The sequence below is a fragment of the Mustela nivalis genome (genome assembly GCF_964662115.1).
Source record: "Mustela nivalis genome assembly, chromosome: 10".
NCBI lineage: Eukaryota > Metazoa > Chordata > Mammalia > Carnivora > Mustelidae > Mustela > Mustela nivalis.
In genome coordinates this window covers 51,528,531-51,543,645 of record NC_139029.1, presented here as the reverse complement: position 1 = coordinate 51,543,645, position 15,115 = coordinate 51,528,531, and the positions used below count along the sequence as shown (strand labels likewise).

General features: G+C 42.3%; 1 protein-coding gene across 4 annotated transcripts in view; it reads right to left on the bottom strand.

Annotated features, from left to right (window-relative positions):
* DNAJC6 (DnaJ heat shock protein family (Hsp40) member C6) overlaps window positions 1-15,115 on the bottom strand; it is a 139,161-nt gene that overhangs the window by 123,595 nt on the left and 451 nt on the right. Inside the window, exon 1 of one of the 4 annotated variants that reach the window (XM_082687826.1) lies at window positions 5,883-6,099. The exons of the other annotated variants lie outside the window; for them this stretch is intronic. Within the exon in view, the coding sequence (XP_082543952.1) occupies window positions 5,883-5,904 (22 nt within the window). The 5' untranslated portion in view covers window positions 5,905-6,099. Of the gene's footprint in view, window positions 1-5,882; window positions 6,100-15,115 lie in introns of those variants that run through there. 4 annotated transcript variants of the gene reach the window in all.

Sequence of the window (15,115 nt, the reverse complement as noted above, 5' to 3'; positions counted from 1 at the left end):
GGCAGTTTATGCTCAGCTCAGTTTCATTGTTGTAGACTGTTCGAATTTTTTAAATGAACCTGGAATACAAAATTGAGTATATAATCTCCAAAAGTTGTAATGCTGGCTCAAATTCTTTAAGTCATTAAGGAGGTCGTTTTGCATAATCTGAGTAACACAGATATCTATAAATATAAAAAATGTTTTGTATTTCCCTGTTTAGTATCTCAAAATGAAACTGAAAGGTAATATACCCTACCTTCACACAAAACTAAACAAAATATATACAATACACCAACTATAATGTAAGAGAAGTAAAAAAGAAATCATAATAAAAATATGGATTTCAATATGCAAATGCTCAAGCAATACTATATTAGAGAACATGGTAAAGGAGTCAGGTACATGTACCTCTATGCAGACTGAATGAGACAGGTGTGTTTTACTGGTTTCTCAAATAGAAGCAGTGCTGCTTTCGGTAAGTGGTTTTTCTGAACAAAATTAAGTATGATCTCTCCTCAATTTACACAGCATTTCTAATCGTGAAAATTTCACTGTATATATATATATATATATATTTCAGTCTAAAACCAATGAGTGTTCTAGGCTCAGAAAAGTATAGAGTTTTTACTTACCTCTTCAGCAAAATATTTGAAAGTTGTCCCAGACAAGAGATAATTTGTCACTGAATGGAACAGTCTGGAACACTGCAGAATGTCTACAGCATTTCTGGTTTCTGCCCAGTGAAAGCTTCTATAGCCCCTTACATATTTCCAATGTGTCCTTGCCCCTCACCCCAAAGCGGTACCTTTGAGAACCACTGCAATAAGGGAGGCAGAAAACCCAGTTTTATCACATGCTAGCTCTGAAGACTGAGAAATCAGTCAGCCATTTACATATGACCCCAGCCAACATATCATTTCTCCAACATACCCAGTCACAAGCAGCAAATGACAAAAATCCTTGAAAGAATTTGAGTTTTCTCTAAAAGTCTCAACATAATCTTGGTGCTTAAGAAAAATCACAATGTCGGGCGCCTGGGTGGCTCAGTGGGTTAAGCCGCTGCCTTCGGCTCAGGTCATGATCTCAGGATTCTGGGATCGAGTCCCGCATCGGGCTCTCTGCTCAGCGGGGAGCCTGCTTCCCTCTCTCTCTCTCTCTCTGCCTGCCTCTTCGTCTACTTGTGATTTCTCTCTGTCAAATAAATAAATAAAATCTTTTTTTTTTTTAATATAATTTTTTATTTTTTATAAACATATATTTTTATCCCCAGGGGTACAGGTCTGTGAATCACCAGGTTTACACACTTCACAGCACTCACCAAAACACATACCCTCCCCAATGTCCATAATACCACCCCCTTCTCCCAAACCCCCTCCCTCCAGCAACCCTCAGTTTGTTTTGTGATAAAATCTTTAAAAAAAAAAATCACAATGTCTTTTAATTTCCCTCCAGTTACTGTATTTGGATTATAGATTAGGGGATGTACACCATAGTCTTTTTAAAATTTAGTACCTAAAAGCCCAGATCTGTCCATATTCAAACTCCCAATCAGATTTTTAATAACTTTCAGAGAAAATCCAAATTCTTTCGAGAACTGCTGGCATAGACAATGCTCCACACCTAGTTTTACCACATTAAGTCATTATACATAACTTCCATTTGTTCAAAAAAATGCCATGCCTGTTTTCCTGAGATAAAAAACAGGAAAATAACGAAGTTTAACAGAACTTTTTGCCCTATACTCCTGTAGAAAAAAATTTTCCAACCAAATTTTCACATCCTCCACTCCTATTCTTTCATATCACTGCTTTTAAAACCTTGTTGCACAAAATACTAGGAAACTCTAAATAAAAGGAAATTTTCAAGCTGAGTTGGAACACTTATTTTCTAAATAAACACAATTCAGAAAATTAGTCAAAAGCCATCATTTCTACATTTCTCATTTCCCTTTTGACAATACATAAATTATTTCTAATAATAGATGATGTTGAAATTTTTATTAATAACTACGTAATTTTACCACGCTACTTATTCTCAAGCCCTGGCCTACCATGTGAGTGGTTTGGAGGTAAAATGAACTGGGTTTAAATCCTGACTCTGCTACTCACTAGCCATGTGTACCTATACAAAATTCTTAATTCATTTCTTTACATGCACAATACAGCCTGCCCTACAGTGTTGTGACAATATGTAAAGAGCTTTTCATGTACTAGTTGTTCATGAAATAGGAGTTATGGTTATTATTATAATTAGCTGTCATGTTTGCCAAAATCTACTTATTAACTCATTCAATTATTTTCTCCTTAGTTGTCTTATACATAATTTTTTTTTTCCTGGTTTGCAAAGCATTTTGATATGCAGGGTAAATGTTATACAGTGCTCAATGGGGAGTCTGCTTCCCCCTTTCTCTCTGCCCCACCCCCCACTCATGTTTTCTGTCTCTCTCAACTGAAACCTTTAAAAAATAAAATAAAATAAAATCTTCACTGAACTGTCTTAAGATAGGAGGCACCAAAAGGAGGAAAAAGACAGGCATTTGTTAAATCACAACTCAACATTTACTGAACATTAGTCCTGTGATGGTACCTTATAAAAATTCAGTTTCTGGGGCGCCTGGGTGGCTCAGTGGGTTAAGCCACTGCCTTCTGCTCAGGTCGTGATCTCAGGGTCCTGGGATCGAGTCCCACATCCGGCTCTCTGCTCAGCCGGGAGCCTGCTTCCTCCTCTCTCTCTCTGCCTGCCTCTCTGCTTTCTTGTGATCTCTCTGTCAAATAAGTAAAATAAATAAAATCTTTGAAAAATTCAGTTTCTGCCTACCAATATCCTGATGATTTATTTGCCCCATCAACTTCCTCAGGTTTTATCTGATTCTCATTTTCAGTCTTTGCAAGGAGAGTTGACTTTCAAACAATTCACAACATTTTCTTTGGTAGTTTTCAGCATAAAGAATCAAATTTTTAGATAGTTATGTTTCATATTCAGGTCACCAACTGGTACTTTGGAACCTACAAATAACTCTCATGGTCTGGTTACCATGGTCACACCTTCTCCTCACCGCTGGGCACAGGCACCCCCCCCACACACACACAAACCCCCATCCCCTCACATTGTATACTCAACTGCTCTCTGTCAACACATACACATCTCCTGGCCCTGAAAAGATTCTTTGATCACTAATAAATCAGCTTGGAAGGGTCTTGGAAGACCTTAGGAAAACAATGATTTAGAACCTTTTGGGGAATCTTAGACCTTTTTGAAAATCTGAGAAAAACTGTTCTCCTCATACATAAACAAAATGGACATACATATCACTTCACAGACTCCTAGAGAGAGCACCAAATCCTAACCACTAGACCACCAGGGAGCGTCTCACAGACTCCTTGAAAACCAAATTAGTAATCTATGCTGTATTTCAGTGTTTCTCAAACCCCTGACTAGGATTCACAGTAAGAAACACATCTGACATCAAGACAGTCTGTACCTACATGCATAAACAAGCCTAAGTACCCCTAACAGAAGTTTCAGTAAACAATGGTTACCCTTACCAGGTGCTCTGGTGTGTGGCATTTTCTATTCTATGTCATCTCTCTAAAATGTTGTTCAAGACCCACTACATTACTTCTTACCATTCACAATCTGAAGGGCAGTGATCCCGTCTAAAATTTCTCCATTTTAAGGAATCTAAGATCCAAAGGAATAAAGGGTCTTGTCCTTAGTGACTAATAAATTAGTGACTATCCTGACTCCCAACCAAAGGCTCTGTCCAAAACAAAGAGAAACAAATTTCTAAATACCAACTCCCCTCAAAAAGCAGCTATGGATTTGAAGCTTAATACACGCTGACACACTGAGAAACTGAGTGGTAAAATTGCAAACAATAGGGAATATTAGCCCCATCCAGAGCCTCCAATTGAGACAGTCTTAACTTTTTCTAAAATGTGAGCATGGCCTAGCATGACATGGCATATAAGCAATTTCTTTTTTCTTCCCCAAAACCCTTTCTCTGGCCACTGAAAACAACACAGGGAAAAATAACACTCCTGAGTTCATTTAAATACTTTGGATTACACAGGCGCTGGTTCTGTTTGTTCACCAGAGGCTGGCTTAGCAGTGGGAGAGGCCCTCTTTCCACTTGCCAGGCCCATGCATACATAGATCTTTTCCCCCACCTAAGGCTGCTTAATTAAAATTTAAACATCAAAACCACAGATCAATACAGGGATGTGAATGATCCAGAACCTATTAGATATTAATACTACCAACACCAACGACCCCTGCCCCTTTTAAAGCCTCAATTACAGAAAATTGCATTGCTTGGGAAACTTCATTACAAATAGTTCAGTAGGTTAAAATATCGGCATCAGGCTGTTTGTGGCTTTGGGGTTTTGCTTTCTGTGTCTTGGCTTTCTGGTGGTTTTTGGTTTGCGTTTGGTTTTTTGGTTTGGTTTGGTTTGGTTTGGTGGGGGGGGGGCTTTTTTAATGTGGAATAAACATCATTGACCATCACAAGGTGGGAATCTTACAACAAACCACAGAGTAACCGGGTAAGGGTCTGGGGAAGACCAAGGAGGGTGGAGGGGGATGCCTGGCGTAAAGGGAGAAGACTTGGGGCCTGTATCGTCTTCCTGGTCACGCAAACAACTTAACTTAGGGTGTCTCAGAGTGGCTCGGTAGGCGCAAGTAACCTGCTGCGTGCCAGCCTCCACCTGGGCACCCCAGCCCCGGTGTCCAAGGGCAAAGTGCTGGGGCCTCCTTAACGCGAAGCTCACAGGGAGGAGAGGGTGAGGTGCAAACCGCTGCGCAGCGGCTCGGGTGTGAGAACCGCGAAAGCCAGAGGGGAAAAGGGGGGCAGGCAAACCCTAAAATTAGCGCTCGGGAAGCAGAGGCTGGGCACGGCGGCACGGAGATGGCGTCTTCTGCTGCGGCGGCTGCCCTGGAGCTTGCGGGGGGGGGGGGGGGGGGGGGAGGGGTGGCTTTCCCGGGAGCCGGGCCCCTCTGTGCCTTCCACTGCCACTCCGGCCAGGAGCAGGAGCGACGCAGCAGGAAGGGCTCCTTCCGGTAACAGGGTCGGGAAACACGTGTAGCCTCCGGAGACCTTGGGGTCTATCGCTCCTCCCCCAACTGCGGCAGAAAATGTAAGGAGCGTCGGAATTTAAAACCCTAGAATCCCTGTTATTGAACTAAAAATTTGGTTGGCTCATTTTAGTAATACTAGCCCTGTCCTTCCCTGAGTTTTCATTTAAATCCATTTTTCTCTTCCCCCTTGCCTCACACCGAATTCGAGTAATGGGGTAGAGGGTGGTGATAATGAACCAGGGATCTAGAAAAGAGTCTGGAGGCCAGAGGGGTGGGGGTAGTTTGACTGTGAGCACCTCTGCAAGATAAACAGTTTTGAAGGTCAGTGATGGCTCTCCATTGGGTCCTCCTGAAAGGATTAACATTCATTAAGGAATTCTCTGTCAACATTTTTCTTATAAACCCAAGCTGTAAAAGTCCTAAGTATTTCAGATATTCCAATTGCAATAATGCATTGAAAACCTACATATTAATTAACTATTGTGAACTCTCCAAAAATAAAATTATCAAAATCCTGGGAGCACTTACAAGAATATCTGTAAAATGGAAATGTGTGTTATTCAGCCAAGATTAAATGAAGACTGCAAAAATATTGTTCTATTTGGTAGCAAGGATATGGAAAATTGAATGACACAATATTTGGAAACCAGAAGCCAGTCATTTAAAAAAAAAAAAAAAAGAGTCATGTTTATTACATAACCAGAATTTTAAAAATAGATATACACAGTAATTTAAAGTCGGCCATCAATACAAACTAACCGTATCTGTGAAGTGACATTTCATCCCTAGATCTTTTAGCCTCCCCTCGGCAGTTGGCCCCTTACCTTTATTTTCAGAATCTTTCATTCTCTCTTTCCTCCCTCTGCTGCAAATGAGCAGGAAAGTCCAGCTGATTCTGCAAACCTGACTTTTGATTTGTCATTCACAGAAAGTCAGCGGTCTCAGGGGCGAAGTCCCTCAACGCAGGAGCACCCGAGCTCTGATAATTGCCTGCAAGTCAGTGTGCGGGGTGATAATTTTGCTTATGCTAGAGCAGAAAGGATGGGGATGAAGGCCGACGTAAACACAAATTCCAAAACATGGCATGGAACTGGATCTGGAGTCTAGGCTTGCCTTTCCTTCTCTTAGATAAGGGAACCAAATGTTTGGTGCCTCCTAGGCTCTGTAGAGATTCGGTTCAGATTCAAAGGGGGAAGGTCTGTGCCATGTGCCAAGCTTATTCTCAAAGGGAGACCTTGATTTCAGAGAGAATTAAGAGACTTGTGCTTTGTTTTCTTTTTCATATTCATTCATTCAACAATTATTTCTTCTACTCTGTGGCCCAGGTTCCATGCTAAGTAGTGGGGTCTAGTCCTACTCCTCAAGCTGCTCACAGGCTGTTACAAGACAGAGGCATACAGTGACCCATGTCTGCTGCATGGACACAGATTACTGAACCCATTTCATCCGGGCATAAGTTGATTGTCAAGAATGAGCCAGAAATGGGCATGAGGAAGCAAGACCATGGGAGCCCTCTCTTAGAGGGCAAGGAAAATTCAAGCAAATCTTTCAATCATCCAATTCCAGCTTACTTTCAATCATTACATAGCTCAGATTCGTTCCTTCATTCCTTCACTGAACAAATGGTTATTTGTGCCAGGTAGAATTCCATCTGTTAGGGACTCAGGAGTGCAGAAAACAGACCAAATCCTGCTCTTGTGGCTATTACATTTTGGTGAGAGTATTCAGACAGACTATAAACAAACAAATGTAAACATACAGTAAATGGCAATAAATGCCATGAGGAAAAATGAAGCACAGTAATGAAGTAACCGACATGCCATTTTAAACAGGTGGTGAGAGGAAGTGACATTTAATTTCTTTTATGAAAAAATGGATCAGGGTCATCATAGTCCCTTCCAAATATCTTCACTCTGATTTTTTTTTTTTTTAAGTGCTCACTCCTCACCACCTTCTCTGCTCCAGGTATACTCTAGGTGATGGGGAGGGAGGGTTATTTCCCTTTATAAATGGGTAAATTGATATCCAAAAAGATGAACACCCCAATTCAGGACCTCACTAAGCTGTAAGAAGAGCTGTTGCTCTCATTCCCCAAAAACTCCTGGGTTAAATGCAATACTGACATGGACAATCTGCAGGAGTGGGAGTTGAGATAAGAGGGTCAAAGACATGTCTCTACCACTATTAACTGAGTGGTGGAAGTAGTGACAACCTCTCTGGCACCAGTTTCCTCATCTATAAAGTGGGGCTAATCATACCTGCCCTGCGTATGCCTTTCAGAAGATCAAAAGGGAGAACAGACATGGTACTTGGCAAACTAAGCCCTATATAAATGTAAGGTATAATTATCAACATACTTGGGCACATTTAAAAGAACTAATTGCTAGCATGCACCTGGTCATTACTGTAGCCCAAGAGTCAAATATAGCTGTAGAGTGAAAGCTTGCCATGGCCACTAGGGGTCCTGGAGTTGATTTCTAGCTGCCACAATTAAAAGACTCCCTGAAAGTTTTGGAAAATCTTAAGTATTTGGGTTTTGTTCCCATCTTTCCTTGGCAGTGGGTAATATCTTTATGCTTCTCTTTGACAACTCAAGATCAGTGAGGAAAATCTGCCTTCACCGGAACTCCTTGCTGGCCACCAAATGAGCCATGTTGGTGCACAGACCACAAAAAAACAGGTTCCTCCATCGCCAAGGACCAAGTCCGGGATGGCCAAAATGTGCCCAGTTAGGAGCAACCTTGGGGGCAGAGAGGAGAGAAGAAGTAGGTGGTAAGAAGCCACCATTTGTGCACTTTTGTTCAATAAATATTCATTGTGCCAGGCACTGCTCTGAGCACTAGGAAAGACACAGTGCTGTCCTCAAGAAGCCTGTGGCTTCAGGACAAGAGGTTCCTAAGAGGTATGCTGATTTACTAATTAGATAGAAGAATGCCAAGACTTGGGTTTGAAAGCAGGAGAGATGGTTCAAACATGGGCTCTGCTATGTCCTGGCCCCTAAAGTAAGCTGAGACCCTCCCCTACACTTCTCTATGTTTATACTTCCTGATTTGTAAGACGAAGACAATGATAGCTCAACCAAGTTAGTACATGCAAAGTGCATGGCACAAAGCCTGACACATAAAGTGAGGGCTCCATAAATGCTGTGAGACTGATATTACTACCTTGTGACCTGGGTCAAATTTACCCCTCTGCACCTTCTACAGAAAATAATAACTAGCTTGTAGGGCTGCTGTGAGAGTTACACATCAGAAAGAATGTACAGACCTTGGCATAAAGGAGTAGGTACCCCCTGCCAGCCTCACTCCAGGAGGTGAGTTTTAATCAAGTAGGCTTTCCCAGGAAAAAAAAGGCTAAGGATAGGAGGAGTGAGGAAGTGGGAAATGGGCTTCCACTTAAATTAAAAAGGAAGCCAATTGTTTCCAAGAATGTGGTCATTTCCAGAGGTACCTACATTTTACCCAACATTGTACTTTGAAAAGTTTCACACATATGGATAGCTGGAGGCATTGCATGGTGAACATCTTTGACTAGTTTTGCTCTATTTGCATTATCACATATCTGTTCGTCTCTATCCATCCTTAATTATTGTTGTTGTTGTTATTTTTAATTAAGTGGAAAGAGGTTTGCAGTCCTCTTCAAATAAAAAGAGCCTTCACTTTCCCTCCTGCTACAATATTTACAAAAGCCTTTGACCTCTGCTTCTGGGGCCATTCCAAGCAGGGTCAGGTGAATTCTCCGAAGCCTTGTCTCACCCTACAGTAAACCTCAAACAGGTGGAGGGACCAGAATGGGCTCAAGCCTTGGAGCTTTCCAAAACAAAGCAGTGTCTCCGACAGACCCCGCACTTCAAAGAAACTGGTATCAAGGATCTCTGTAAACACCCATTAAGGAAAATGATGCCCTCTGTCAATAGCTGGGTTTAGCGAAAGCTCAAACAGGCTCCACTGGCCACCAAGTCCTTTCAAGGCTCTGCACAGTCCTTGTCTTGTTTGATGCCACTTCTGAGTCACTAGACCAGTGAGTCATGCCCAGTAAGGGAGGCCATCTTGAGAGCAAAACCAAAAAGAATTTTCAAGAACAATGAGTGAAACCCTGAACTGAAAAACAATCAGGCTCTTTATTGTCCTTGTAAAACAAAAATGAAAGAAAAAATGCTGCTGTTAATATTGTGGGTTCAACTTGCCAGCTGTAAATTTTACACTGAAGAAAAAAACAAACGAAAAAAAGTTTTTATATTCTCTTGGAAATTTGAGAGCAAAAGAGGCTTGAAGGCTATGTCCCACATTAGGTAGACCTAATGACCTTTCAGTGACTGGCCTAGACCCTCTTCTAAAAACATGCTGAGGTGGTGACAGCAGGGTGGCTTCACTTTGTCTTCCTCCACCCCACCAGGCCTCTGGAAGGTTTGCTCAGAGCATCCGAGTGGCCATAAAGTGGCCATAAAGGCCATAAAGTAAAGAGAGAAAAATTGCCGCCTGGGGGTGGAGGAAGGTTTGCAAAGAGGGTCACCACACAGGAGGGCAGCATGACTATAAGAAAAGCTGCAGAGGCTCCCATGAAGCCAGGCTACAAGGCAAAGGAAGGGAACTGATACATGGAGCACCTACTCTGTGCCAGGCACTCTTCTCACCATCATCTTCAGATGTTTATTGATAACTTAGATTTCAAGCATTACTGAAAGCAAAGACTTTCACAGCACCCTGCCTGGGTCTGAATCCCAACTTATGAGGTGTGTAACTTTGTTACTTAACCTCTCTGTGCTTCAGTTTTCTCATGGTAAAACAGATGGCAAAAGAAGTTTACTGTCAGAATTAAATAAAATAAAAATATGCACCGTTTTGGACAGTGGCTAGCACAGAGTAAAACAGTACGTACGTGATAACTCTTGCCATTCCATCTTTTTTAGATGAGAAAAATGAGGCAGAAAGGAGAAGTGACTCGCTAAAGGATACAGAGCTAAAAAGTAGCATAGCTAGGATACTTTGTTCTCAAAACAACATTGTGAGGGAGGTGATACCATCTTCCTTTTATAGATGAGAGTTTGTAAACCCAAGAGGGGCCTCGTAACTTGCTCATGCCATAAGCTGGCAAATGAGAGAGTTAACATTTTAGAAGACACATTTGCTGACTTTAAAGCCTTTGCACATTGCACTAGGCCAGTGCTTCTCAAACCATTCTGATGTTGGCATATATCAGAATTATTACAAGGCTTGTTAAAACAGATTGCTGGACCCTACGTCTGGAGTTTCTGTGGTAGTTCTGAGGTGGGGTCCAGCACTTTGCGTTTCTAAAAAGTTCCAGGAGAGGCTGATGCTGCTAGTCTGGAGACCACACTTGGAGAACTAATGTTTGACATCATGCACCTGTATGCAGAACAGATCATAGAGAATAGGGCCTAAAGATTGTAGGTCAATGAGTTTTTCCCACTCTGGAACAGTGTTACTGAATTCACAGAGCCTAGCAAATATCCTTGTATTTACAGAGGTCTTTCATGTTTATGATCTCATTTGATCTTTCTAATATCCCTCAGGAGTAATCATTATTTCCACTCAATATGATTTGTGTTTAGGGGTGGGTACATGGTTAGAAATGGCAGTGAAGGATTGAACCACAGATCGCCTATCCTTCTCTCCAAGTAACTTGTCCTGGAGAGCACCATCTGCTAATGGAGACCGTCTCAAGTTCCAGTCTCTGTCTTTCCATGGAATATTGCAGCTCCGGAAAGAGTCCTTTGCCCCACCAGGATTTCAGGGAAGTAATTTCAGGTGGGAGAAACTCAGGGCCAGTTTTCCACCACTGTTTCAAGACCTACTTCTTACAAAACACTTTCACCAATCCACCGACGGTTCACTCCCTTCTCTATGACATAAAAGCTTTGATATTTGTCTAAAATATCGTTCTCTAGAAAGTTTGGAAGCATTCGGGGTGTTAATTTCCTTTGGGCACAGCCTGTTCATATTCCCATTTGGAATAGCTTGCATGCTTAGCTATATTTTTTTAAGTTGTTTGGACACGTAAGCCAACAAATTGTTAGATAAGAAAAAGACAAACCATTAAGTTAAAACAAAAAATGGGGAAAGATGTGAATAGGCCTTATTCACACATGGCCAAAATTCATGTGAAAAGATCTTTACTTCATTATTTGTTAAGGAAATTCAATACAAAACAACCCTGCAGTACCATTTCACACCCATGGAACTGGCAAACATTAAAAAGTCTGACAGTTCTCAGTATTGGCAAGAATCGCCCACACTCCTGGTAGGAGCTAGATTAGCACAGATGTATGGAGGTCAGCTATTTTTCCAAATAAAAAAGCATATACCTTTTAACCCAGTAATTGTTCTTCTAAGTATTTATCTTACTTACAGTAACAAGAATGCATCTGCAATTACTAGTAGTAAATTGCAGATGCATTCTCTTTGGCTGTGTGTGTGTTTGTGTGTCTAGATAGATAGATAGGACCTCCTAAAGGATCTTTTCATTACAAACATATTTATTGAATGTCTTCTATATTCAGGACACAGTGTTAGGCTGAAAAGATGCCAAGATTCCCCTAAACCTAAAGCTTCTCACTTGCAGCCTCCTGGTGGAAAAAAAAAAAAGGTGGGAACAAAAAAGATGCTGTGAAAGACCTTTTGGTTAGTACAGAAGGAACACCTGCCCCTAAGGAGTTTCCCAACCATGTTTTATTCCCATAGGTTACTAAGCTTTCCAGTCCTGTGACTAACCATTGTTGGGAATATGATCATAGGGTACACTATCTGGACTAAAATTAATAAAAATAATAACTACCACCCTGTAGACTACTGTGTACCAGGCACTTTATATACATTAACTCATGTAATCATCACAGTAACATTGTGACATGGGAATTATCATCTCTATTTTATATATGACATATAACTGAGTTTTTAAAAGATTTAGCACCTTGCCCAAGATCACACAGCTTACTACTGTGCCACTTACTAATGTCAGATTCTAATCAGAGTCTGGCACCAAAACACATGATTTGAGATACCCAAATTGGTGTCCATCACTTATGAGATGATGTCCCATCATTATGAGAAATTCAGGCCACCTTTAAAAAAAAAATTAAATGGGGAAATGGATTTCTTTTATTGCATGATATTTATCAATTTTACTTCTCTCCATGAGTATAGATTTTGGAACATGTTTATTTTGTGCAGGGAGATGTGGCAGAAAGAATGCTGTATGGACAATCAGGCTTGAGTTTGCCACTCACCAGTCATATGACCTCCTGCAAGTCAGTCTCTTACTTCACCTTCCTCATCTATAAAATGGAAGAAATAAACACCATCTGCCCTTCCTTCGTCCAGTGTGCTGTCAAGATTGAAACAAGATCTTGTAGTTGATCTATTCTATAAACTGTAATGTATAACAGTAGTTTATGGGTACTAGAGCTTAGCAGCGAACAGGGAATCACCACAGACAGGTTGGAATGGGGGTCGGTCCAGATGGGGAAGACCCTGAAGGTAACCTTGGGTTCAGATTCATTCCCGCCCCCCCCCCCCCATGGCTACTGCGTTGCAGGCAACTGGCCAGGTGTTCGGCGGGACGCAAACCTGAGCAGACTGTGTCCCGGAGGCAGCCATAATGTCTTATAATATAAGACATTATGATGGCCTTATCTCCAGGTTGTATGGGAGAAGTAGAGAAATAGTGATCAACCATTATTCTACTTAAGAAAAAAGAGGTGTGGGGACGCCTGGATGGCTCAGTTGGTTAGTGCCTTAGGCACAGGTCAAGATCCCAGAGTCCTGGGATCAAGTTTTTCATAGTGTTCCTTGCTCAGTGGGGAGCCTGCTTCTCCTTCTCCCTCTGCTGCTCCCCCTTGCTTGACAAATATATAGAATCTTTAAAAAAAGAAAAAAAAAAGAAGAAGAAGAGAAAAAAGAAGTGTGGTATGGCGGTGGGTTCCAAGAAGCCACGGGTGACCTCTAGGACAGAAACAGAGAAAAGAGGAGAGGACAACTGTATACACAGTATAGAACTGGCTTTAAACACTATAGAACTAGGAGACTTATTCTAACCGATTTTACTACAGTAGAAATATCCAGGTAGTCCTCTTTTGTAAACATTTACACAACACCTGGAATTACATTCTGCATGTAATTATCACTCAAGGAATACTTGTTGCATGACTCTTCAACTCCTCAGGCAAGCTAAAGTAGAAGGGAGGTCAGCCTTCAGACTTACTAAGGTCTAGTGGCAATGGGCAAGGGATTTAATTGTGCATTGACCAAAAGCAGTAAGACGTTCTTTGAAAGCCAGCAAGATAACAATACCAAGTCTTAGTCTAACTACCAACAGTAGAAAAGCTTGTTTCTAACTCAATAAATAAATACTTAAAAGATAATTCTTGCTTTGAGTCAAATTTAGTTTTAGAATGTTTACTCTGTGCCAGCACTTCACACTTATTAACTCATTTAACTCATCAACTCATTTAATCTTCAAAACAATCCTGTGGAGGGGGGCAGAGGGCTGTATCAATGACAGGGCCGGGGTGCAGTATAGCTTTTGCCCTGCATCAGGTCGGCCATTTTAGAAATCAAGGCATGTCAGTCTCTCAGAAAAAGGCATGTCATCTCTCAGATGATAGAAACAGATGGAAAGGACAAGACAGGACACACACACACACACACACACACACAGTCTAGCAAACAGGTATCTAGAAAGTACCAAGCCCACGTAGGGGAGGCAATGATGATACAGATGAGAACCCACCCACGTGGAATCTGTAATACCCAGTGAACAGTGCCAGAGGCCCTATTCAAAAAGAGGTTACAGGTGGCAGAAATCCCAGGAAAGGCTTCACAGAGGAAAAGGCATTTGAGCCTCCCTGATGGATGGGCAGACTGAGATGAGGGCATGGCCACACTGAATACACACAAGTCAGTGAGCTAGCAGATCATGTCACAGCCTTGCTGAGAACACATCAGTAGCCTTCCAGCCTGCTTTAGAAATAAAATCCAGGGCGCCTGGGTGGCTCAGTGGGTTAAGCTGCTGCCTTCGGCTCAGGTCATGATCTCAGGGTCCTGGGATCGAGTCCCGCATCGGGCTCTCTGCTCAGCAGGGAGCCTGCTTCCTTCTCTCTCTCTCTGCCTGCCTCTCAGTGTACTTGTAATTTCTCTCTGTCAAATAAATAAATAAAATCTTTAAAAAAAAAAAAAAAGAAAAAGAAATAAAATCCAAACTGTTCTCATCATGCCCTACCCAGACCTTGATCTAGGCCCTGCCTCCCTCACTTTCCCAGTGCTAAGCTCAGGCACACTGGGAACCTTTTCCACTTGTTATTGTCACTGGCAGGAATGCTCTCCCCAGGCTCCATGCTGGAGTAACTCCCACTCAGTGTTCCGGTCTCCGTTTAAATCACATTGCCTCCAAGAGGTCTTCCCTGGCCATCTGCCTTGTAAGCTGGGGCAACTCTGCCTTTTTTCCTCTCCCAGCACACTCTGTGGTTCCTTCCCAGCACACATAGCAATCTGTAATGGGGACGTTTACCTATCTGAGGGGTGTAATGTCTGTTTCCCCCTCTAGAAGAAGTGCCACGAGCTGGGCCTTTCCTATCTTGTTCACCCCAGGCCCCCGCACACGGGAAGAGCTCAATAGAGATTGTGGAAGGAATGAATGGAGTGAATCAGTGACTGAATAAATGTGATTGAAGGCCATGGTGGGGACAGGGTGTACTGTGTTTAGGAAGTAGTTTATGGGGACTAGAGCTAAGCAGCGAACAGGGAATCACCGCAGACAGGTTGGAAAGGTGGTGGGTCCAAATGGCGAAGACCCTGAAGGTAACCTTGGGTTCAGATTCATTCCCCCCACCACGGCTACTGCATTGCAGGCAACCGGCCAGGTGTTGGGAGGGACACAAACCTGAGTAGACTGTGTCCCGGAGGCAGCCTGAATTCCTCCCGTCCCCAGTCAAACCTACAGACAGGGGCTTTTGCAGGAAACAAACTGCAACCACCTGGCCCAACGAGAGGTGCTCAGGGGTAGAAGGAGAAAGGGGACCGCGCCGAGACCGGCCCCTGCA